This window comes from Vombatus ursinus, unplaced genomic scaffold (genome assembly GCF_900497805.2).
Source record: "Vombatus ursinus unplaced genomic scaffold, bare-nosed wombat genome assembly UNPS02014867.1, whole genome shotgun sequence".
NCBI classification, from domain to species: domain Eukaryota; kingdom Metazoa; phylum Chordata; class Mammalia; order Diprotodontia; family Vombatidae; genus Vombatus; species Vombatus ursinus.
In genome coordinates, this window is record NW_020954645.1 from 3,362,697 (window position 1) to 3,387,056 (window position 24,360).

At 40.7% G+C, this 24,360-nt stretch overlaps 1 protein-coding gene across 1 annotated transcript in view; it reads right to left on the reverse strand.

The window, feature by feature from the left end:
- LOC114028008 (KAT8 regulatory NSL complex subunit 1-like) overlaps nt 1–24,120 on the reverse strand; it is a 172,114-nt gene extending 147,994 nt beyond the window's left edge. The window contains exon 1 of the mRNA XM_027842175.1: nt 23,406–24,120. Within this exon, the coding sequence (XP_027697976.1) occupies nt 23,406–24,031 (626 nt within the window). The 5' untranslated portion in view covers nt 24,032–24,120. The remainder of the gene's footprint in view (nt 1–23,405) is intronic.
- Between the last annotated feature and the right edge of the window lie 240 nt (nt 24,121–24,360).

Here is a 24,360-nt window from a genome sequence, read left to right on the forward strand (position 1 = left end):
GAAGAGAGTTGGGAAAAGCTTATCACCTACTGACTAAACTACTGTAATAGCTTTCTAATTTAATTAGTCTCCTGGCCTCCAGGCACTTCCCCTCTCCAAGCTATTCTCCACAATTTGTAGACACAAAAGAGTTCATTTGTTTAAAGAATCACAGGCTCTTGAAATTGGTAGGGACACATCAAGTCATCTAGTCAGATTAGTATCTAAAGAGGAATCTGTGCTATAAACATCGCTGACAAAAGGTCATACTGCCTCTGAATGAACAGCTCCAGTAAAGGAGAATCACTTACTACACATATCTCTGAGAGAATCCGTTCTATTTCTGCCCTGTACCAACTGAAGAAATTCTTTATATCCATTTGAAATCTGACTTTCTGTAACTTCTACTTATTGATTCTACTTCTGCTTTCTGGAGATAAAATGAATAAATTCAATTCTTTCCACAAGACAGGTCTTCAAAAACCTACAGAAATAGTTTTCATACCTCTCCAGTGCCCTCCTTGTTTCTCCTCCTCCTCTCTTGTAAACTTAACTTGTTTAGAGCCTACTGTGAGCAAGGCCCTGTGCGAGGCACTGGGGATAAAAAGATAAAAAACAGTTCATGTCCTCAAGAAGCTTACAGTCTGTTGAAGGATACAATCTGCAGACAGTTAAATACATAGAAGATAGTTTTGAGGGGAAAAGCACTGTCCAGGGATTCTTAATCTGGGGTTCTAAATTTTTAAAAAATATGTTAATAACTATACTTCGATGTAAATGTTTTTTATTTATAATCTTTATATATTTTATTGAATTAAAAACATTATCCTCACAGCTCCACAGGCTTCACTAGACTACAAAGGAGTCCACGATATTTCAAAAAAGATCAAAAACCTCTACACTAGGATGATCAGAGAAGGATTCTTATACGAGTTGAAATTTGAAGGAAACAAAAGATTTTAAAAGATTGAGTGTATTCTAGGCATGTTGGAAAGGAATTACAAAGGCAAGAACTGGATTAACTAAGATCAGTAAAGGGCAAGTAGGATCAGTCTGACTGGATAAAAAGAGAATGTGTGAAAGGGTCTGCAGGCTGTAAAGACATTTTAAATGTAAAGACATAACTGTAAAGACATTTTAAATGCCAAACAGAGAAATGTGTGAGTCATCCTAAAGGCAACAGAGATTCAAGAAAGATTCTTAAACTAGGGAGTACTGAAACTAGATACTAGTACTTTATGGAAAATGGCTTGGAGAGGGGAGAATTTAGAGGCAGGAAGACAAACAAGGTGGCTATTCCAGCAGTCTAGACAACAGGTGATAAGAAACTGAACTAGGGTATTGACACAGTAAATGAACAGTTTTACTGATTCTTTCTCTACAATAACGGTGTGAAAATGTTTTAAGCAAGACTAATAACTAACTAGAAACTGGTGGAGTAATGAAGGTTGTTTTCTAGTCCTGGGTAACTAGAAAGATGATAGTGTCCTCAAAAGAAATAAGTATGTTTGGAGGAAGGGTGATATTATGAAGGAATGATGATGAGTTCTGTTTTAGATGTGTTGAGTTTGAGATGGTAATTGGAATATCCAGGTGGTGAGGTCCAGCAGGCTGCTAGTAATTCAGGCCTGGAGTTCAAGAGAAGAATTAAAACTGGATATATGGATTTGGGAATTATTTACTTTGAGATGATACTTGAACCCATGGAAGTTGGTGAAATCACAAGGAGAATGCAGAAAAAGGAGAAGAGGAGCTTGGAAAGACTCCTAAGAAGTGCCCATGAGAAAGGGGCAGGAACTGGGGTAGTAGCATAGCAAAGAAAATTATCACAAGTATACCTGTATCCTTTTTGCATGTGTTTGATGGTTTTAATGTTAACAAACACTGTATTCAGATTTAAGGAATGTGAGCCTGTGTGTCTATTCCTTGACATCCAGAAGCAGACAACTGAGACTCCTTTCATTTGCACAAGCTGTCCTTCATACTTGAAATGCACCCCTCCTCACCTTTGCCTTTCAGAATCCTTATTTTCTTTTCAAAGCTCTGCTTAGGTTATTACTTCTTGAATGTACCCTTCCCTGATTCATGCTAGCTAATAGTCTTCTCTTCCTCTTTAAATTTTCCTGGAGCACAATGTCCAAGTCTCCACCCCACCAACTCCAATCAATTAACATTTATTAAACGCTTACCATGTGCCAGGTACTATGTTAAGAACTGGGGATACAAAGAGAGGCAAAAGACAGTCCCAGTCCTCAAGGAGTTTACAACCTAATGGGGTGGACAACATGCAAACACACATATAGCAAGCAATACACAGGATAAACAGAAAATAATCAACAGAAGGAAGGCACTAGAATTAAGAAGAGTTGGAGAAGGCTTCCTTTAGAATGTGGAATTTTAATTGAAACTTTAGGAAGCCAGGTAGGTCAGCAGTTCGAATGGAGGAGAGAGAGCATTTCAGGCATGGGGGAACAGCCTGACAGAATGTTCAGAAGTTGAGAGATGGACTGTCTTATTCAAGGCACAACCAGGAGGGCAATGTCACTGGATTGGAGAGTGAAGTATAAGAGTGGAAAGGGAGGCTTCGGTTTAGGTTAGGGTTAGGCAGCGCTTTGAATGCCAAACAGAGCATTTTGTATTTGCTCCTGGAGGCAATAGGAAGCCACTGGAGTTTACTGAAGTGAGGGGATCACTTTAATGGCTGGAGGAAATAACCATGTATTTATATGTGTACATTCTTTAAGCTGTCCCTCTGATCCCCTACAATTTAAACTCCTAAAAGTGTGCCCTGAGATTATGCCATTTTTACTTTGTATCCTCAGTGGTACCAACACAATGTCTGGCACACAGGAGTACCTTAATTAACATTTACTGAATTTTAACTAACAAGCGGTGGGACTAAGGATAGTTGAGTGGAAGGAAGCAATGCAGCCAAGCTCCCATCCACAACTCCACAGAACAGATCTATAAAATGCACCAGACTGAGTTCTGAGGGAGGAATCCAGAAAAAGCAACACAGTCGTTGGTCTAGTCATAGTCCTTAATCTAGTCTAGATGGTACAGGGAGATGGAGAAGTCTGTAGATACTGGGGACAGGGTTAGGGTAGAAACACATAGTGTACACAGCACTCCAGTCCCCAGCCTAGGCATCGGGCACTGTGATGGGAACAGGCACTAAATGGCAGTTTTATTGTCCATTACCCAAACCTGGGTTGTAGATCCTGAGTGAAGTGGAAAGGAGACTTGCCTATTAGGTGTCATGGTAGCTTTATTGTTCTCTGGTAGAAAGGCCCTGGGTCGGATACTGAGAAAGGAGGAAGTTCAGAAACCAGCAGAAATAGCGGTGTGGCTCAGACCCCAAGCTCAGGGCAAGGTGTCAGTTCTAGCATCCAGCCCAGCCTGCTGAGGAATAAACAAGGCAGGAAACCCCAGACCAAAGGGGAGTGTACAATTCTTCCACAGGGAACCAGCAGAGATTTCCAGCTGGCTGACAGGGACAGAGTCTAGCAGAACTCTACCCTTGCACAGACCCAACTCAGGTCAGGAACTTGCAGGGCTCAGATGAGGGCAGGTAGTAATCACTTTGCCCTAGGATCAGACCTTTATTTCTGGAAGCTTTGAAAGTTTACAAGTCCCCATCCTCCCCCCAAGATTCCAAAAATAACATAACATTTAATACTCCAAAGGGCAGCTAGGTGGCACAGTGCACAGGGTGCTGGGTCTGAAGTCAGAAAGACTCATCTTCCTGAGTTCAAATATGGCTTCAGACACTTACTAATTGTGCATCCCTGGGCAAGTGCTTAATTCTGTTTCAGTTTCCTCATCTGTAAAATGAGCTAGAGAAGGAAATGGCAAACCAATCCACTATCTTTGCCAAGAAAACCCCAAAAGGGGTCACAAAGAGTCAGACGGGACTGAAAAATGACTGAATAACAAACAACACTCCACGAAAACAGAAACAGAACCAGCCTAGACCTTCCCTCCATAAGTACAGCAGAACTCATCACTAACATCAACTCTAAAGTCAGTAAGTAGTTTGGAAGAATGGGTTAGCTATTGAGATGGTAGGGATCCTTAAGATACAAATGCATAAGAGAATGACTCCAAAACATCTATAAGCAATGCCTCAGAGAAGAACACAGTTTGGGGGCAGCTAGGTGGTGCAGTGGATAGAGCACTGGCCCTGGATTCAGGAGGACCTGAGTTCAAATCCAGCCTTAGACACATAACACTTACTAGCTGTGCGACCTTGGGCAAGTCACTTAACTCCATTACCTAGTCAAAAAAAAAGAACACAGTTTGGGCACAAACAACTAGAATTCCTAGAAGAGATGAAGTTTAAAAAAAAAAAAACCTTTTTATAAATGGAATGAGAATGCTTGAGGTAAAATTAGGAATGAAATTGGAAGGATTAAAGAAAGAACTGGAAATAGAATTAACAGCTCTGCATAAAAAGTACTAAACTTTGCCCCAGCAATCCCTGAAAATCTGAATGGACCAAATAGAAGTCAACAATTTATTAAAACAAAGTCAAAAGGCTGAAAAAAATGGAAGAATATGTAAAAAATCTCATAACAAAAACAACTGCCCTGGAAAACAGATCAAGGAGGAAAATTTTAAGAATCACTAGACTTGTCTAAACACCTTGACCAAAAACAGACATCCTATTTTAAGAAACTTTAAAAGAAAACTATCCAAATCTCTTAGAACCAGAGGGCAAAATGAAAAGAGAAAGAATCCTTCAGCAACCTCCTGAAATCCCAAAACGAAAACTCCCAGGAACATCACAGCCAGAATCCAGAGCTTCCTCGTTGAAAAAAAAAAAAAAAAAAAAAAAAAAGGCAAATAGCCAGAAGGAAGAATTTAAGTACTGAGAGGCCACAGTCAGGATTCAAACATGATTTAGCAGGTACTTCACTATAAGGCAGCAGAGAATTTGGAATACATATTTCAGAAGACAAATGTTACCAACTCTCAGCCAAGAATAACTTACCTAGTAAAAATGGGCATAATACTACAGAGGAAAGAATGGACTTAGACCTTTAATAAAATAGAAGGCTTTTAAACATTTCTGATGAAAAGACCAAGCTGTGTAGAAACTTTGAAGTTCAAACACAGGAGTGGAATATAAAAAGGTAAACATGAGTGAATTAAACTGAAATAACTAAAGGATTAAACAAGGATAACCTGCTTACATTTAAATATGGGGAGATGATACATGTATCTTAATCATCAGTATTCACAAAAGGAATCCAATTAGAGCCTGAGAGTGCTTCTATTATATCTTGGTAATCTTAAGAAAAGAATGGAAAAAAGCATAAAAGGAATACACTAAGAGGGAAGGGAAAGGAAAATTAGGGAATATTATTTCATATAATCAGGATGCACAAATAGAAAGGAGGAGGGGGTGGTGGTGAGTTCACAGCTGATATATGAACTTCATTCTCATCTGAACTAATTGAAAGACTTGAATACACACATAGTTGTGTAAGAAAATTCACTTAATAAGATGGGGAAAATAAGAAGGGGAAGGGCCGCTAAAGGGATGTGTACGGGGATAAGTTTTAAGCAAAACAAACTTAGTGGATGTGTACACATTTTTATAATTCTATTTGAGATGGCAAAGGATGGGAATCTGAGGGAATGCCCTAAATTGGGTATGTAAATTAGATGGAATACCACTGTGCTGAGCTCTTATCAGTTCATTGAGCAACTAGGTTTCCAGAGGACTGATGAAACATGCTACCCACCTCCTAATAGAGATGACTCAGAATGCACAATCAGACAAATTTTGGGGAGTACATGGCCAACGTGGACATTTGTTTTGATTCAGTATACATGTTTGTAATGGTTTTTTTTCCTGTGTTCTTTCTTAATTGGATGGAGGGGTGATTTGCGGTGGGAAGGTGAGAAGTCATATCTTGGTTGATTCTTCAGAGAGCTAAAGCATTACTGCTGCAAGGAAATCACGGGGCAGTTCTTTTAGTACCCTAATATGCATTCCACCTAACCTAATTAAGAGCAGCTAGCTGAACTCTTACCACCTTTTCTCTTATTTGGCTTTCAACTTCCTCCAAAACATTTTCCTTTAATTAATCCTTCCCTGCTGGAAGATCACATTCCTCAACAAAGAAAAGAAGCAAAATAAGAAGTGAGTATTTCTACCCTATTTCCTTCATTTCCCATGATAGGCAAATCCATCCAAAACAGGAATCATGTCCTCCCTTTATTTTCATTTTGCCTCTAACATAATTAAGAAAGCCCTAGGTATTGTCCTCAGTATTTCTCATTCAGCCTCACACCTTTTATAATGCTATTTATTATTCTTAGAGACACTTGTCACTTTTGTTTTCATCCTCTATTAGCTCCCCCCAGCTTAAATCTTTTATATGTGACCTTTAAAAATATCTAACATGACCTCTGTGTTTCCTGGATATACCTTGACACATCTTCAACTTTTCTTCACCATGGGCATATTTTATTTATATCGCTATAATTTTCATTCTTGATAATTTCTCTTTGCTCCACTGTCACCCTGATGTACACTGCACAAAAAGGTGCTCTCCTGATTAGAATTCCTTAAAAAATATTTACTAAGAAGCTGGAGGCGGAGCCAAGATGGCAGAGTGAAAGCAGTGACTTGCTTGAACTTGCTTGAGCTCTCCCCCAAAGCCCTCCAAATACCTATAAAAAATGGCTCTAAACAAATTCTAGAGCAGCAGACCCCACAAAAAGACAGAGTGAAAAAAATTTCCAGCCCAAGACAACCTGGATGGTTGACTGGAAAGGTCTATTGCACCAGGTTGGGAAAGCAGCACAGTTTAGCATGGGCACAGAGGCAAAGATTAGGTCTCAGCAAACCTGGAGCAGGCCTCAAAGGCCTGAATCACAGGCAGCTGTGGCGGTTTCCAGACTTCTCAACCCACAAACACCAAAGTCAACTTAGAAGGTCAGTAGGAAAGGTCTGTAGGACCACAGTGAGAGAGAAGCTTGGTCCCAACCTCAGTCCTGGCACAGCCTCGGGGGTGGCGGCTGCTTCCAGAGCTCTTCGCCCACAGACAGAGGGGGAATCGAGTGGCTGATCAGAGGGGGATTATCCGCAGGGATCTCTTTGCTGGTGCTGAGGGAGGAACCTCTTGCTTTGCCTGTGCTTGGATCTGGGTCGCAGTCCTGGGGTGAGGAGGACCACTGGTGTGGTGGAGCTTGTAGTGGCTGTGGAGAGGGAATCCTCCTCACAGTTCCAAGGCGGAAAAGAGTGCTTGTGGTCACTCATAGACCAGAGCCCAGGCCAGGAAAGGAGTAAACATCTCACCCTTGATCATACCACCTTGGAAGAACTGAAAACTTAGAAGTCCCTAGAAGTACCTCTGAAAACAGCTGCACAAAACTGCCAAAGCTTGTGACAGTACATTCTCCATACTGGAAAGCAGACCCCTACCTTAACAAAGAGTTCAAAACTCAAGTAATTGGCCAGGAACATGAGCAAACAGCACACACAAAAAAAAAGTCAGATCACAGAATCTTTCTTTGGTGACAAAGAAGAACAAAACATACAGCCAGAAGAGGACAACAAAGTCAAAGTTCCTACATCCAAAGCCTCCAAGAAAAATATGAATCAGTCTCAGGCCATAGAAGAACTCAAAAAGGATTTTAAGAAGCAAGTAAGAGAAGCAGAGGAAAAACTAGGAAGAGAAATGAGAGTGATGCAAGAAAATCATGAAAAACAAGTTCACAGCTTGCTAAAGGAGACCCAAAAACATACTGAAAAAAATAACACCTTAAAAAACAGCCTAACTCAAAAGGCAAAAGAGGTCCAAAAGGGCAATGAGGAGAAGAATGCCTTAAAAAGCAGAATTGGCCAAATGGAAAAAGAAGTCCAAAAGCTCACTGAAGAAAATACTTCCTTAAAAATTAGAAGGGAGCAAATGGAAGCTAGTGACTTTATGAGAAATCAAGACATGGTAAAACAAAACCAAAAGAATGAAAAAAAAACGAAGACAATGTGAAATATCTCACTGGAAAAATCACTGAACTGGAAAATAAATCCAGGAGAGAGAATTTAAAAATTACTGAACTATCTGAAAGCCATGATCCAAAAAAGAGCCTAGACATCATCTTTCAAGAAATTATCAAGGAAAACTGCCCTGATATTTTAGAACCAGAGGGCAAAATACATATTGAAAGAATCCACCGATCATCTCCTGAAAGAGATTCCCAAAGGAAAACTCCTAGGAATATTGTAGCTGAATTCCCAGGTCAAGGAGAAAATATTGCAAGCAGCCAGAAAGAATCAATTCAAGTATTGTGGAAACACAATCAGGATAACACAAGATTTAGCAGCTTCTACATTAAGGGACCAGAGGGCTTGGAATAAAATATTCCAGAAGGCAAAGGAGATAGGATAACAACCAAGAATCACCTACCCAGCAAAACTGAATATAATCCTTCAGGGTAAAAAATGGTCATTTCAGTGAAATAAGGGACTGTCAAGCATTCTTGATGAAAAAACCAGAGCCGAATAGAAAATATGACTTTCAAATACAAGACTCAAGTGAAACATGAAGAGGTAAACAGGAAAGAGAAATCATAAGAGACTTATTACGGTTGAACTGTTTGCATTCATACATGGAAAGATGCTATTTGTAACTCATGAGTCCTTTGTCAGTATTAGGGTAGTGATAGGGGAAAAAAATTATATGTATGTATGGATGGATGGATGGATAGATTAGACAGATAGGGGCAGCTAGGTGGCGCAGTGGATAGAGCATTAGCCCTGAAGTCAGGAGGACCTGAGTTCAAATCCAGCCTCAGACCAAACACTTGACACTGGGCAAGTCACTTAACCCCAACTGCCTTAAAAAAAAAAGATAGATAGATAGATAGATGGATGGATGGCACAGGGTGAGTTGAAGATGAAGAGGTGATATCTGGAAAATAAAACTAAGGGGTGAGAGGATTATACTGGGAAAAGGAGAAAGAGAGGTAGAATGGGGTAAATTATCTCACATGAAACAGAGAAGAAAAGGTTTTTACAGTAGAAGGGAAATGGGGGAAGCTGAGAGGGAATGAGTGAATCTTATTCTCACAGGATTTGGCTTAAGGAGGCAATAACATACACAATGGGGTATGGAAATCTATCTTGCCCTACAGGAAAATAAGGGGGGAAGGGAACAAGAGAGCAAGGGGTTGATAGAGGAGAGGGCAGATTGGGGGAGGGTATAATCAGAAGCAAACACTTCTGAGGAGGGACAGGGTCAAAAGAGAGAATAAAATATATGGGGGATAGGATAGGATGAAGGGAAATATACTCAGTTTTTCACAACATAACTACTATGGAAGTGTTTTGTATGACTACACGTCTATAACCTCTATTGAGTTGCTTGCCTTTTCAATGAGGGTGGGGGGGAGAGAGGGAGAAAATTTGTAACCCAAAGTTTTAAAAACACATTAAAAAAAAGTTGTTTAAAAAAAATAGCAATCTAGCAGCCATGTGTTATGTGGTTTGGAAAGGGAAAGACTAGAGGCAGGGTCATCAATTAGAAGGCAAATGAACTAATATAGGACACAGGTCATGAGAGCCTGACTTAGGGCACCTGCACCCTAATAAAGGAGAATGGATAAGAAAGACATTATGGAGGCATGGAGATAGAATCAATAGGATTCTGCAAATTATTAACTAGAGGAATTATGAAGGTTGTGAACCTTCATGAGAAGAAGAATGGTAATGCCATCAGTAGAAATTCTGCAGTTTGAAAGAGGGGTGGGTTTAGAAGGAAAGATAATGAGCAGTCAATCAAAGTATAGTACTCTAGGGTTCAACAAACTCACCAATATCTTTTAGAATGATTATTTGACAAAAATGCTTTAAAAACTAGACAATTTGCAAGACACAGCGCTCAGACCAACATCCTATGTCATATTCTACAATAAACTACTTTGAGGGAACATAACATCTAAATATAAAAAATCATATCATTTTAAAAAAAAGGTGAAAGGAAAGAGGAACTTCTACAACTAAGGCAGGCAAGAATTCTTAACTAAAGAAAGAATCGAGATGGTTGTAAAAGATAAAGACAAATTTTATCATACTAAAAAAACCCTGCAGAAACAAAACCCAATGTAGCTAGAATACAACATTTACGTAGTGTACAGACCAGGACAAAACTTACATTCCCAGTATAATGTCCTTAGAATGTTTTATCATTTCTATGCCACAATGAGGGAGGTATCCAAGAAGGCTTTTATTAAAGGAGACTGGTATATACCTAAGTGATAAATGAGGGAAAGGTGCCAAAGGAGTATTTACAGACAGAGGGCCACTCACAAAGCCCATTTACTACCAATAAACAGCAATACCACTTATGTAAAGGGAATTTATTTTGCTTTTTTTTCCCCTCAGCCTAAATGTGAAATGAATTTTTCTGGAAAAACTACAACCTTAGTAACTGCTGATTATTAAGAATATGAAGGTAATGAGAGAGGTGGGAACAACTGTGATCTAAGCAAAGAATAAAAATAAATAATAGAACTTTGTCTATATAAAACAGGCTGAAAGAGAAGAAATGTAATTTTTGATTACATGAGAGAGATGTCTCCAAAATATAATCAAGAAGGAAAAAAATACACAAGCAAGAACTAAGTAATTTATGCTTAGGGTTAGAAATCACATTCCCAAGATGTCACATTAAGCCCTGGGAATAGTACCATTCCCCAGACCACAGGTCCTCCTCCCAACCTGATCCCTAAAGCAGTAATCCAGGGAAGCAACTCTTTGGACAAGTGATTTGGCAACAATTTCTACTGATGCTGTGGACCTTGTCTCTCCTTGTCAACCACTGCCTTCTTGGCAACCATAGCTACTGAACACTCAGAAAATAAAGTTCCTGAAACCAAAATCTTTGGCTCTGGCAAACATCAGGAAAAGGTATGATTTTATTTAAGGAAATAACATTGAAAGCACATCATTATCTGCTACACCTTAAGGACCATTAAGTACTTCCATTTGACTTTCAACTAAAATCTCCTATATGTTACCACAAGCCCTCATTATAACCTGAGTTCTTTATGGGCAGGGACCCTCTTGCTTTTCTAGTTGTATCCCCAGCACTTAGCATAATACTCTGAACTTAGTAAAAGCTTAATAAATGGTTTTTCAGTCCTTCCTTCTCATGTATGGAAAATCTGTGAGGAAGAACTTACTCTAGAAATTAGAAAGGTAACAGTATCTCAACACCATTTACCACAACCTATTACAAAAAGAGATGCTATGGTCTACACAGGTATATGCCACAATATGACATCAACATTATTAACAACCACCAACAATCACCATTAAATTTTCCACTGTACAGTGAAAAAAATCTTCACTGATCTTGCCTAATCCTAAGGATAACAACTCCTTTCAGGGGTTCTAAATTTCCAAATCCAATAACCTTTATTCAGTACTCATCCTCCTGGACTTCTCTGCAGCATGTATAACTTTGCTGACACGTAATCTCTCCTCCTTTGAGATTCACTCTATCCAAGTTTTTACCCAATCCAAGCCCTGGTGGCTATTACCTACTGGCTTCCAGAACATAGTCCTTCCTTTTTTCAATTAGTTCAGTGTGTGTGACACTTCTTGGTCTCCCTTCTCCACTCCAAATGCTACCCTCAAACCAGGAGGCTTCAACATACACATCAATGCTCCCTCAAACACCATGACGTCCCAATTCCTCATTCTTATCAAGTCTTCTACCATACTCTACACACAGGTATGGTCACACCCTTGATCTTTCCTAATCTTCCCCTTCAAGTATTCACTAGTTTGTTTAAGAACTCAAATTCCATTATCCAATTATAATCTATCACTCCATCTATTCCTATACCCTTCTTACCCCTGTTCTAAAGCTATTCTTCCTCACTACAAACAACCCTTCCACCCCTTAGTCCTTAGTATTTTTCCAGGCCATTATCTCTGTTCTGGCCACACCATCTCCCCCACCCATCCCTTGTGCAATCTGAATCCCATAGCTGGAGAATTCAACTCTATGTAGATAATTCTTGCTTACTATGTAAGTGGACCATTTGGGAGTCCTTCTCCTTCCTTCATGGAATTCAATTGTGGTCCTGCCCCCTCCTCCACGGCTCTGCACCCAGGGCAGGAGCTGCCTCCGTGTCTGCTTCCCTTATGCCCCCCCAGCTTCAGTGCCTGGAACAGTAGACCAGTGGGATCCCCCCGGCTGCTGGCAGAAGAATCCAATTTGCAAGTGGTCGCCAAAAGTGAGAATTTTCTCTACTATCTCCTCCTCTTGAATCTCTTGTTCCCTTGTCTTTGCCAAATCCTGACCCTGGATTACTTCCACTAACTTTCTCTTCTTTTCCCAGCTCCATGAGGTGGAAAAGAACTGAAGTAATTCATTAAACTGCCCTCACAAGATCCACTGGAAATTTGTTATCTATTTCATGCTACACATCAAGGCAATCATTGGATTAATTAACCTACTTCTGAGAAAGTTAAGTGGCACAGCCATAGAGCATTGGGCCTGGAGTCAGAAAACCTGAGTTCAAATTCAGTCTCAGACACCACCTAGCAAGACACTTGACCCTGGGAAAGTCACTGAAGCTCTGCCTCAGTTTTACTCAAATGTAAAATGGGGACAATAAGCTACCTCTCAGGATTATTATGAGGGTCAGATGAGACATTTATAAAGTATTTAGCACAGTGCCTGGCACATGGCAGGTACTATATAAATGTTTATTCCCTTCTCCTCCTTACTCTACATCAACTAATCCAACCCCTCCTCGTTTCAAGCCTATTCCACTCTTGAAACTGAGGAACTTGCCTTAGAAAGTGTATGCCGTTTGTGTCAGTTCCATTTTCTTCCCTTCCTGTCTCACAACTTCATGACAGTATCCTCTGTTTCCTACTTTATTCCAGTTTCTCCTTTCTCCTTATGAAGGCTACACTAAACCCTTGATCCCACCCCTCTCTACCTTCTCCAACAGACTACACCTCTATCATCCCCACTATTTCTAATCTTCAATCTCTCTCCCCCTATCTACTGCTTTCTTTCCTGCTGCTTACACACTTATCTTCCCCATCCTAAAAAAAGGGGCTCATTAGAGCACACCATCATCATGGATGTATTATTCCTTCTTTTCTCAAATTACTTTAAAAAGTCATCTACCCAGGGTCTTATTAAAGTTAAAGTTGCACTGTTTATATTCCTACATGGAAAGATGATATTTGTCACTCATGAGACTCTTCTCATTATTAGGGTAGTTGGAGGGAATATATATAGACAGAGGGCACAGGGTAAATTGAATATGAAGGGATGATACCTAAAAAATAAAATTAAGGGGTGGAAGAGGAATGTAGTGGGAGAAGAAAGGGAGAGGTAGAATGGGGTAAATTATCTCACAGAAAAGAGGCAAGAAAAAGCTTTTACAGTGGAGGGGAAAAAGGGGAAAGTGAGAGGGAATGAGTAAGCCTTATTCTTATTAGATATGGTTTAAGGAGGGAATTAACATCCACATTCAATTGGGTATGGAACTCTATCTTACCCTACAGGAAAGTAGAAGGGAGGGGGATAAGAGAGGGGAGGGGATAGAATGGAGGGTAGATTGGGGGAGAGGGTAATCAGAAGCAAACACTTTTAAGAAGGGACAGGGTCAAAGGAGATAACAGAATAAACAGGGATGGGGGCAAGGGCGGCGGGATAGGATGAAGGAAAATATAGTTAGCCTTTAACAACATGACTTCCAGAAATGTTTTGCATGACTACCTATGTATAACCTATATTGAATTGCTTGCCTTCTCAATGAGGGTGGGTGGGGAGGGAGGAAGGAATTTGGAACTCAAAGTTGTAAAAATAAATATTAAAAATTGTTTTTACATATAACTGGGAAATAAGATACACAGGAATGGGGTAAAGAAATCTATCTAACCCTACAGAAAAATAGAAAAGGAAGGGGATAAGAAGGGGGAGGCAGATTGGAGGAAGGGGTAATCAGAATGCACCCACAGATGGGAATGCACCCATAACGGGGTGAGGGGAGGGGGGAGATGGGGAGAAAATCTGGAACTCAAAATCTTGTGGAAGTGAATGCTGAAAACTAAAAATAAATTAGTTAAAAAAAAAAAAGGTCATCTACCCTTCTTGCTTCCACTTCCACTCCTCTTAATCTCTTCTAAATCCTCTGCAAGACGACTTTAGACCTTATCACTCAACTCAAACTGTTCTTTCCAAAGTTACTAATGATCTCTTAACTGCTAAATCATATAGCCTCTTCTCAAAATCTTCATATTTCTCAGTCTCTCTGCAACATGCTGAGACCATTCTTTCTGGGATGCTCATCCCCTCTGGATTTTCCTTGACACTTCACTTCTTCATTTCTTTTCCTTCTACCAGTCTGACCATTTCTCAGTTTCCTCTGCTGCATATTTATTCATATCATACCTTCCATCTGCAGCCATACCCCAAGGCTCTGTCTTGGGCTCCCTTCACTTTATACTCCACACTCTGTCACTTGGTGACGTTGTCAACTGTCTGGTGATCTATATATCCAGGTCTAGTCTCTCCCAGGCTCCAGCCCCACACAACAACCCATTAGACATTTTGAGACTGGGTTGTTCGTCTCATGGACATCTTAATTCAATAATTTCTTCATTTCTTCAGTCTCCCTTACCCCACATATCCAGTAAGTTTATAAATCTTGTCCTGTCTTGAAACCACCTCCTGTCTCCACTCATATGGCTACCACTCCAGCAGAAGCCTTCATCACAACTCAAATACACTACTGTAATAGCCTCTTCATTAATCTATTTCTCTACTTCAATCTATCCTCCACAAAGCTGTCCAAGTGATTTTCCTGATGCACAAGTCTGACTATACTATCACCTACTTCAATGTTTCCCTCCTACCGCAAGGATAAACTTCAAACTTCTGTTTAGCATTTAAACTTTTTCACAACCACACGCCAATCTACATTTCTAGCCTGTGCCCATTACTCTCCTCCCTTTATCCATTCGTTGGCCTTGCCAAACTAGCCTTTTGATTGTTCCTCCTGTAATGTTCCATCTCTCCAGTCTCTGTCTTTGCACTTGTTGTCCCTAAACTTATGTAAATGACCAGAACGTCACTTCCCTTTCCTCACTTTTAGCTTCCTTCAAATATCAGCTCAAGGGCCACTTCCTTCATGAGGTATTCCTCATCCCTCTAAATAATAATGCCCTACTCCCCAAATGACTTTATATTTATTTTGTATTTTATTATACATCTACATGCCCCCCTCCCCCCCCCAAAAAACCTTCCAAACAACAACAAAAATGTAAGCTCCTTCTGGGCAGGAGATAGTACATTTTTTTGCCTTTAATTTCCAGTATCTAGAAGTGTTCCTAACACATAGCAAGTACTTAAATATTTGATTAACTGAAATTTATAAGATTAAAGAAAAGAGAAAAGTTTACAGAAGGAGATAAGGAAAGACAAATTGTTTCAATCTTCTTGGTGAAAAGTCACTGAAGGAGTCAAAGGTAGGATTTTAAGTGTTAATATACAGAAGCTTTCTAAATCACAACACTGAATTTCAGCTTTAAAACTGATTATATATTTTAAAAAAAATCATGAAACTACGACATCTAAGTTTTTTAGTCTAATTCCAGATTGTTTACATGTTGCATCCCCCTTTCTGGTAGAATGTAAGTTCACTGAATTCAAGAACTATTTTTAATTTTGTCAATCAACACAAATTTATTAAGTGCCGACTATATGCCAGGCACTAAGCACATAAAAAGAAGCAAAACACAGTCCCTTTTCCTCAAGGAGTTCACAATCTAATGAGGGAGATAACAAGCAGACAAATATACACAAACAAGCTATATAAAGGATAAATTGGAAATAATTTAAAGAGGGAATCTGCTAGAATTAAATGTAACTAATTTATCTTTGCACACAAATGATTCTAGAGGCATTTATTTTTCCACAGGATTCTTCAAAAGAATTCAGTAAGTCAATAAACATTTATTAAGCACCTACTGTGCTAATACATAGGTTTACAAAAAGAAGCAAAAGACAGATCTTGTCCCTCAAAGAGCTCAGAATCCAATGGGAGAGGCAACAAACAAACAAATGTATAAAAACTAAAAACAGGATAAATAGGAAATGAGAGGAGGAAGGCACCAAGAATTAAGAGGGTTTGTTGAAAAAGGCTTCCTATAAAAGATGAAATTTTGGTTCAGCCTTAAAGCCAGGAAAGTCAGTAGGTTGAGCTGAAGATGTAGAACTTTCTATGGATGAGGACAGATAGAGAAAAAGCCTGGAGCCAAGAGATCGTGTCTGGTTTACAAAACATATGATTTCTTTAAGAAGGAATGCAGCTAATGTGGTATTTAACATATTCAATAAGTATTCAACCATCACCAATACTCTCAGCACTATGGAGGCTACAAAAGATGATTAGATAAAAACTCTACTTCCCCCCCTCCCCAGTACTCAAGGGACTTTTAAATATGACATTTATTTTTAAGCGCAGAGTTACAAAAAAGATTTTCCTTCCAGTTAGAATGAATTATACAGTATCAATTATTTATCTAGTTTTGCTACTGTTGCAAAACATATAGTAAACTCCCATTAATGTCAATGACTGAATCTTTTTTGTCAGATAGTTGGATTTTCAAGTTCTCATTCAACAGGTATTTCAACATAGTTTAACATGGGCAAAAATGTTGACTAAGTCACAATAGCGACCATTTTGCCACCACCCTGTTGTTATATAACAGAGCTTTTATACCTGATTGTTATTTTAAGGGCACACTAAGTGGTGAGGATTTTTTTTTAAAGGCACCAAATTTCTCTTTTGTCTTTCACAGTTATAAGAGCTAGAAGGATCTTCATAGGTCATATAGTCCAAGTATAACCCAAGTGTCCAGAAAGATTAAGTGACTTGCCCCAGGCCACACAAGCAGCAGAGTGAGCTGACCTGGGGTAAAATTTTCACCTATGAGGATGTTGGAATTCCTGATTGGATTCCTGATGGTCTCTCTTGCTCTAAATCCTAAAATAACAGATATGTGGTATCCAAAATAGTTATTTCAACAAACACTTATTAAAAGTTCCTGAACAAGGCCTATATGGGCACAGGGATTTAGCTGGGGGCCAAAGAGGGCAGGGCTGTAATTGCATTAGTTACTGTAAGGAGCTCCTAGTCAGGACACCCCTCTTTCAGAGACAGGCTGGGAAAAGTTCTGTAATTTAGGAAATTTAAGTGCTGCCAGAAGCATTATAAATTAAGTAATTTAACCAAGGGTCACCTTACTCTAAAGGTGAGACAACTCAAGTTTTCCTGATCCTACACCTGCCTCTCTTACACTAAGCAAAGCTACCTCTTAGGCACTAGAGATTTAGAAAAATTAAATAAAATCAATTTCTACTCAAGAAATAAATATCTTACTTAAAATAAATAAATAAAATAAATAAAATCTTTCATTCTCTACAATTACAAGACGATAATTCTGACCACATGCAGTTAGGGGTTTAGAAGGGATAACCAGAAAGGCACTGAAGGCTTCAGGACCCAGGCATAGCACCTTGCTTGGTAACAACAATAATTGTCATTTATATAGCACTTGAAGGCTCCCAAAGCACTTACACATTATTTCACCTGATCCTCACACCAGTCCTACTAAGTAGATACCAAAGGTATTATCATCTCTATTTTATAAAAGAGAAAACTAAGACTCAGAGGTTCAGTCTTGCCTGTGATACTAAAGCTTGTAACTGTCAGTCAATATTCAAACCTAATTATCCTGATTCATGTTCAAAGGTTCCTCCCTCTACTCGCCCCCACCCCCAGTCATAATATTTATCAGCTGTGACTGGCTAAATCACTAAACCTCTAGAAACCTTAATTTCTTTATCTCTACATTAGAGAAAATAGTACTTGCACTATACATACTTCACTGGATAACTGAGAGGAAAGTGTTTTTAATTATGTTTTGAGCTCTTTAAATATTAATGACCAAATGAATGAACTAAAGAAGTAACCAAGTAGACACTACAGAAGGTATCTGATGATACACCTAGGCACCTATGTAGTGTTGTAGATAAAGGTGTTGGGTCTTGGGGTCAGGAAGACCTGGGTTCAAAACCAGTCTCAGACTGACCCTGAGCTAAAGACTTAACCTCCCTCAGCTTCAGTTTCCTCATGAGAAAAATGGAGAAAAGAATACCACCTATCTCTCAGTTCTTCTAAGGATAAAATAAAATATTTGTAAAGCACTTTCCAAACCTTAAAAGAGCTATATCATCACTAATCAATCTTAGTTTTCCAGGCAACTTTTACTCCCAATCTTATTTACCATATTTAATTATTGCCCTTTCACTGCTGAAATTATTTCCTAATATTTTGTATTTACTAGAAGCGTTGTACATGTTTATCATACTTGGGATCTTTGTGTCTCCAAAGCCTCACACAGTTCCTTGTACACAGTAAGTGCTTAATAAATGTCTGCTGGACTGAATACCACAAATTTCAAAGAATTAAAATTGCAAGTCACCTAAAGAACACTGAGGAGACATGGTAGGTGTGATTGGATTGTAGCAGAATACCAGCAGTGAATTTCATAGAAAAAGTGGCAATAACACTATCAGACACATATGACCAAAAAAGGAGACAGGTTAGTCATGCAGCAAAATAAGTGGTAATAGATAGTACCCACATGTTGCACTAGTACAGTACCATATCTATAGGAAAACCCTGAATCTCAAAACATTTGGGGTTGATACAGTGGATGACTTATGGGAAAACATTACAGGAATTACTCAGAATGAGTCCTAAATAGGTGTCAACCTTTCTGGTAGGAGCCAGTACCCACATGGAGGAAATCAAGATCCAATGAAACATTGTATCTCTTTGAAATGCCAACTCGATCACCTTTTAATTGCACCATAGAAGATTTTTGTGTGAGCTCAAATAATGCACGTGTTAGACCTCTTTGTTATTATTTCAAGATAAGCAAAACAAGTACAGCTAACATGGCTGTAGTTCTGTGATGCCCCTTGTTAGGTACTGAGGGTTCTTTGGTCCAGCAGGCAAGACACACATCAAGAATGGGCAGTGCCCATTCCCTACAGCATAGCCAATACCTGTTGCCCAGGGGTGCAACATCCCTTTACCTTGGGCTTGGGGTCCTTGGTTTCCTCATCTGTAAAATGGAAAAACTGGCCTAGCTATCCTCTAGGGTGCCTTCCAATTCTATATCTATGACTACGACTCTGTGAACTTTAAGTCTATACTGGGTAGTAACAGCCTATGAGAAACTCATCTCTAGACTGCTGTTTACAAGGTGATGAATCTTTTCACCCATAGCAACTCATAAACATAATTTACACATAAAGGTCATGATATGCACTGGGTGGTAACAATACTCATGCCAATGAACTCAGAGATTTTTGAAGTATTCAGTCACAAACTATTTCTTGCTAATGTCTCCTTATGTAACTTTTCCCTTTTCCTGCTCTTCCCACTAGAAATACCCTAAATCCAGCGCATCATCACTTTATGCATAGATTACAGTAGAGTCCCTTCAAGAGAGAATGGTATAAGATAAAGAGCACAGAATCTAGACCTAGAAAGCCTGGCTAAGTCACAGCCTCTTTGGAGAATAATTTCCTCCTATGTAAAACACGGGGGTAGGACTAGATGACATCTAAAGTCCCTTTTCCCTCCAATCTTCTGATAGAATTCAATGAAATTAATTTACAACACTTACTTGCAACACAACTTTCTTTGCATTTATTTTATTTTTCCCAATTATATGTAAAAACAATTTTTAACATTCATTTTTTAAAATTTTGAGTTCCAAATTCCCTTCCTTCCTCTCCCATCCCCCCCCACACCTTGAGACGGCAAGCAATTTGATATAGGTTATACACAACATAACTTCTACTCAAGAAATTATGTTTTACTACTGTCCAAAAGTTTAAACTCCTAAGCCTATCATTTCTAACTCTTCATCAACTGCATCTTCCTCACTTCTTCCATCTTAACTTCTACTATTTCCAAAAGAAATCTTCCACTCCAGCTACGTCATAAACAAGTCCACTCCTTTCTTCAGAGCTCACCTTGGAGAATCCAAATAACAGAATTCCTTCCAGGGCCATTTTAAGTTTCATTTCCTCTACCACAAAATCTTCTTGATAATTCTAATCAGTTCATACTGATTTTTCTACTCTATGAATTCCTGTGACCCTTATCTGTATGTACCACAATATCATTTACTAGTGTGCAATTTTTTTCTCCAACTGTTTCCAATACAAAGGTCTTTCCTTAGTAAAAGCCAAATTCTGCTTACACAAGGGGGAGTATGGGACAGTGGAAATAGAATACCTTTGTAATCTCAGACAAATCACAACCTTAAGGAGAGTCTGTTTGTTCATAAAATAATGCTTTAGAAACAGAATTAAATAAGAATCTCAGTTCTCATAGTACACACGCCATATTCCTAAGAGAGGAGATGCAGGTATAACCTATCCTCAGCACTTAGCACAGTGGCTTGATCATATTAAGTGCTTAACAAATGCTTGCTAACTGTTGAATGACCAAGTATAATAAAGGAAAAAAAAAAAACAACAGTTTAGAGTCAAGCACAATGAACTCCCAAAAGGCTGTCTTCTGTGTATGATGATAACCTAACCTGTATCAGCAGGGTACACTTTAAATTATTTTCCTAGTTGTAATGATGAATTTGCAATTATTTAGGCGCATACTATTGCACAGATACCATAGTGATGGATTAACACATAGCTTAAAAACCGATGACTACTGAGGTTAAGGGTACAGTTTCTGTCCATGAAAAATGGAGATTCTGCTTAATACCATAACCAAGCTAATCCACCATACAGCAATGGTTCATAAAACTCACTTTAAGTAAATTCACAGTACCTAGTCACCTTTCTGCCTTATCTAAGAAAAAGCTGCAATGTGCCTTATATCAAATAGAAATGCCGTAGTGAACTATCCTTACATTTTTATTCCACTAGAATATTATTACCTCCTTCAGAGTAAAGTCCTACCCTGATGCCTCATCCTGTTATTGGAGGTGACCCTGAATTCTCAGAGGCTTTGCCAGAAGAGTTCAAGCTCTGGCAAGCTCTTCGGAGGCAGGAAGGTTTTGCAAATGAGCCTGGGGATGGAAAACCTAAGAAATCAGTCTAGCTGGCTAAGTTCAAAGGGACCTATCATCAGGGTGCCCAGAAAGTCATGAATTTTATTTGGCCATAGCAATTCATTAAGACTTAAATGTGGAGAGGTTTGCAATCTCACAACCTATATAAATGAAACTTTAAAAAAAAATATAGTATCAAAAATTTTAATTTCTAAAAAGAGACAAAAAGAAGCATATCAATAGGTCAGACATATTTTTGACAATGAGAATTTAGGTATAATTCTACTGAAAAGCTGTGAGATTAGACATCAATATGATTGGCTTCTTCAAAATCCAAGTATCTCCAAATCTATGAGGCTTCATGGTACAGTATGCCAGTGGTTTCCAACTTTTGTTTTATTTGGCATCATACTAAACTGTAGTATATTTTTAAAAACAATGTTATTTTCATAACTTTATGGTTGACAGCCAGTTGATATTTTAAACTAATCTCCCATGCTATTTTTCCCTTCTCATAGCCCAAATAACTTCTCTCCTATTTGGCTACCACTTACTGCTCTTCTCTAAGAAAATTCTTTTTCAAACCATCAGCAAATCCTTGCCTTCCAGGGCCACCACCACCAATTTCTACTTCCTAGGAACATCTTTATGCTTGAAATACACAAAGTAAATCTTCATGGTTTATCCAGACTTCCCTTTGGGAAGCAATATTTAAGTTATCAAGGATATGGACTTATACTGTAAACACAAAATCTACATACATTTCTAGGCAAAATTTCCACTCTTGAAAGGATGGCTCTTCTCTAAATTAATCCTAATAAAATAGGGGTGGGGAACCTGTGGCCTCCAGGCCCCACATGGCCCTCGAGGTCCTCAAGTGCAGCCTTTTGACTGAGTCCAGTTTTTGGTTTTTTTGGGGGGGTGGGGTGGGCAATGGGGGTTAAGTGACTTGCTCAGGGTCACACAACTAGTAAGTGTTATGTGTCTGCATTTGAACTCGGTCCTCCTGAATCCACAGCCAGTGCTCTATCTGCTTTGCCACCTAGCTGCCCCGAGTCCAAATTTCACAGAACAAATCTCCTTAATAAAAGAATTTCATTATAATATCCCCTTAATAATAATAATAAATCACCCTAATAAAAGGAATTCATTCTCCTTAATACAAGGATTTGTTCTGTAAAACTTGGAGTCAGTCAAAAGGTCACACTTGAGAACCTAGAGGACCACAAGGGGACTCGAGGCCACAGGGTCCCCATCCCTGTAACAAAACATTAGTATATTTCCATTAGTGTTGGTTCAATAAAAGGATGCTATGTTACCTTCAGAGTTGTCTCTATCAAAAATTACAAAGGACCTGCCTGCTGCCAACAGCCTTTGAAAAACAGGTGGTAACACACTTCCTAGAAAAAGGTGAAGTCTGCAGGCAATAAAACTTCAACAGGGCAATCTCTAAACTTCAGCTAAAACTAACTAACAATGAAACAAATAAATTACTAATGCTTGAAGATATAGGCCTACATAAATTTTCTAACCTAAACAACATATTGCTAAAATTTCTGCATACCTACTGGAGCAAAAGGATGGCCAAATTTAAAACTGTCCCGTGTCTAGCAGGTTTAGGAACATGCTACTTACCAAAGGAAGATTATTTCCTTTATGCCTAAATACAGAAGGGAGAGGGAATGGGAAGAAGGTGGAACTTTCCTGTTAGCCGTGGGCTAGAGATTATTTTCCAATACTTGCTTTAGAGGGCAGAACAATTAAGCCAGTCAGAAAATTCCAGACTCGAGTTACAGTGAGACGTCAGGATGGCCGGCCAGCATGGGGAAAACCAAACCGTTTTTGTTCAACACATTCAATAAATTAAGCAGAAGGTTTGGCTGAATTTGCTATCGTACTACCTAGACAAACACTCCCAACTGATTACAACCACCTACGGAGAGGAAAAGGTCGGCAAAACATCAGGCAAGAAAAACCATTAAGTTATGGAGCTTGATGACGAGTGTCTGGGAAAGTGCCCTGCGCCACTCGCCCGCCTGCCCCGTGGGCCAAGGAGAAAGGGCGGTGACCGGCCACGCACCGGGCTAGGCAGGGGAAGGCAAGGGCCCTCTCCCTCCTTCTAGGAGCCGAGCAGCCGTCCTCACACCTCCACACGCGGCGGCCCCACGACCCCGCCCTGGCCGCTGACCACGGCGCCTCACTACAGACGCTGAGGCGGCGGTCCGGAGAAGGGAAACAGCCGCTTCTCCGGGCGCCTCCTTCCCGCCTCGGCACTCACCCAGCGGGTGCGGGCGGCGGCGGCGGCGGCGGGGGCTGCGAACGCGGAGGCTGCCCCGGGCCTGCCTGGCTCTGGAGCACCGTCTCTTCCTCCTCTTCCTCCCCGCCGGAGGAACAGCTGCTGCTACCGCTGCTACCGCTGCTGCCGCTGCCGATGCTGCTGCTACCGCTGCTGCAGCAACTGCTACCGCTGCCCGTATCGGTCGCGTCCGAGTCGCAGTCCCGCTGCACAGCCCGAAGTAGGGCGGTGGCGCTGCCCACCAGTCGCTGAAGCTCCGCAGCCCTGGCCGAGGGCGGGGGCGCCGGCGGCGAGGGCGGCTCGGCCCCGGGGGCCAGGTGCCGCCAGAGGCCGGCCAGCTGCTGTCGGACATGCCGCTCCACCTGCCGAGCCCGAACCACCTGCAGCCGACGGCACAGCCTCCGCGCCCGGCCCCACAGCGCTGCCTGCCGGCCCCTCAGCGCCGCCGCCTCTTCCTCCAGAGACGGCTGCCGCTCGGGCCCAAGATCTCGGCGGCGGCCGCCTGCCTCCGGCCTCCACAGCAAGTCATGGGCACGGGGCCCGGCCGCCGCAGAAGCTGCGGTGGCTTCGGTCAGAGCCGGGGCCATGGCTGAGGAGGTGGCCGCCATGCGGGTCTTCGGGGAGGGAGGGCAGATCGTCTTTTCCTTCCCCTGTGGCCCGGCTCCTTAGTGCGGGCGGCCCGGAGCCGGCCGCCCCATCTGGCCGAGGCGCAGAGGCGGCGCGCCGGATCCCGTCTCCGATCCTTCCCCTCAGCCACATAAGCAACCTCAGCAGCAGGGGCGGCGGTGGGTGGCGGCAGCAAAGGCTAGAAGCCGCCTCTCCCCCGCCCTCACCCTTACGGCCGGGTACGGGGCGGGGCGGGGGGGGCGGGAGGGAGAACCACGGGGCAGAGGGAGGGGAAGAGGAGGAGGACCAACAATACTCCATTCACTCCCCA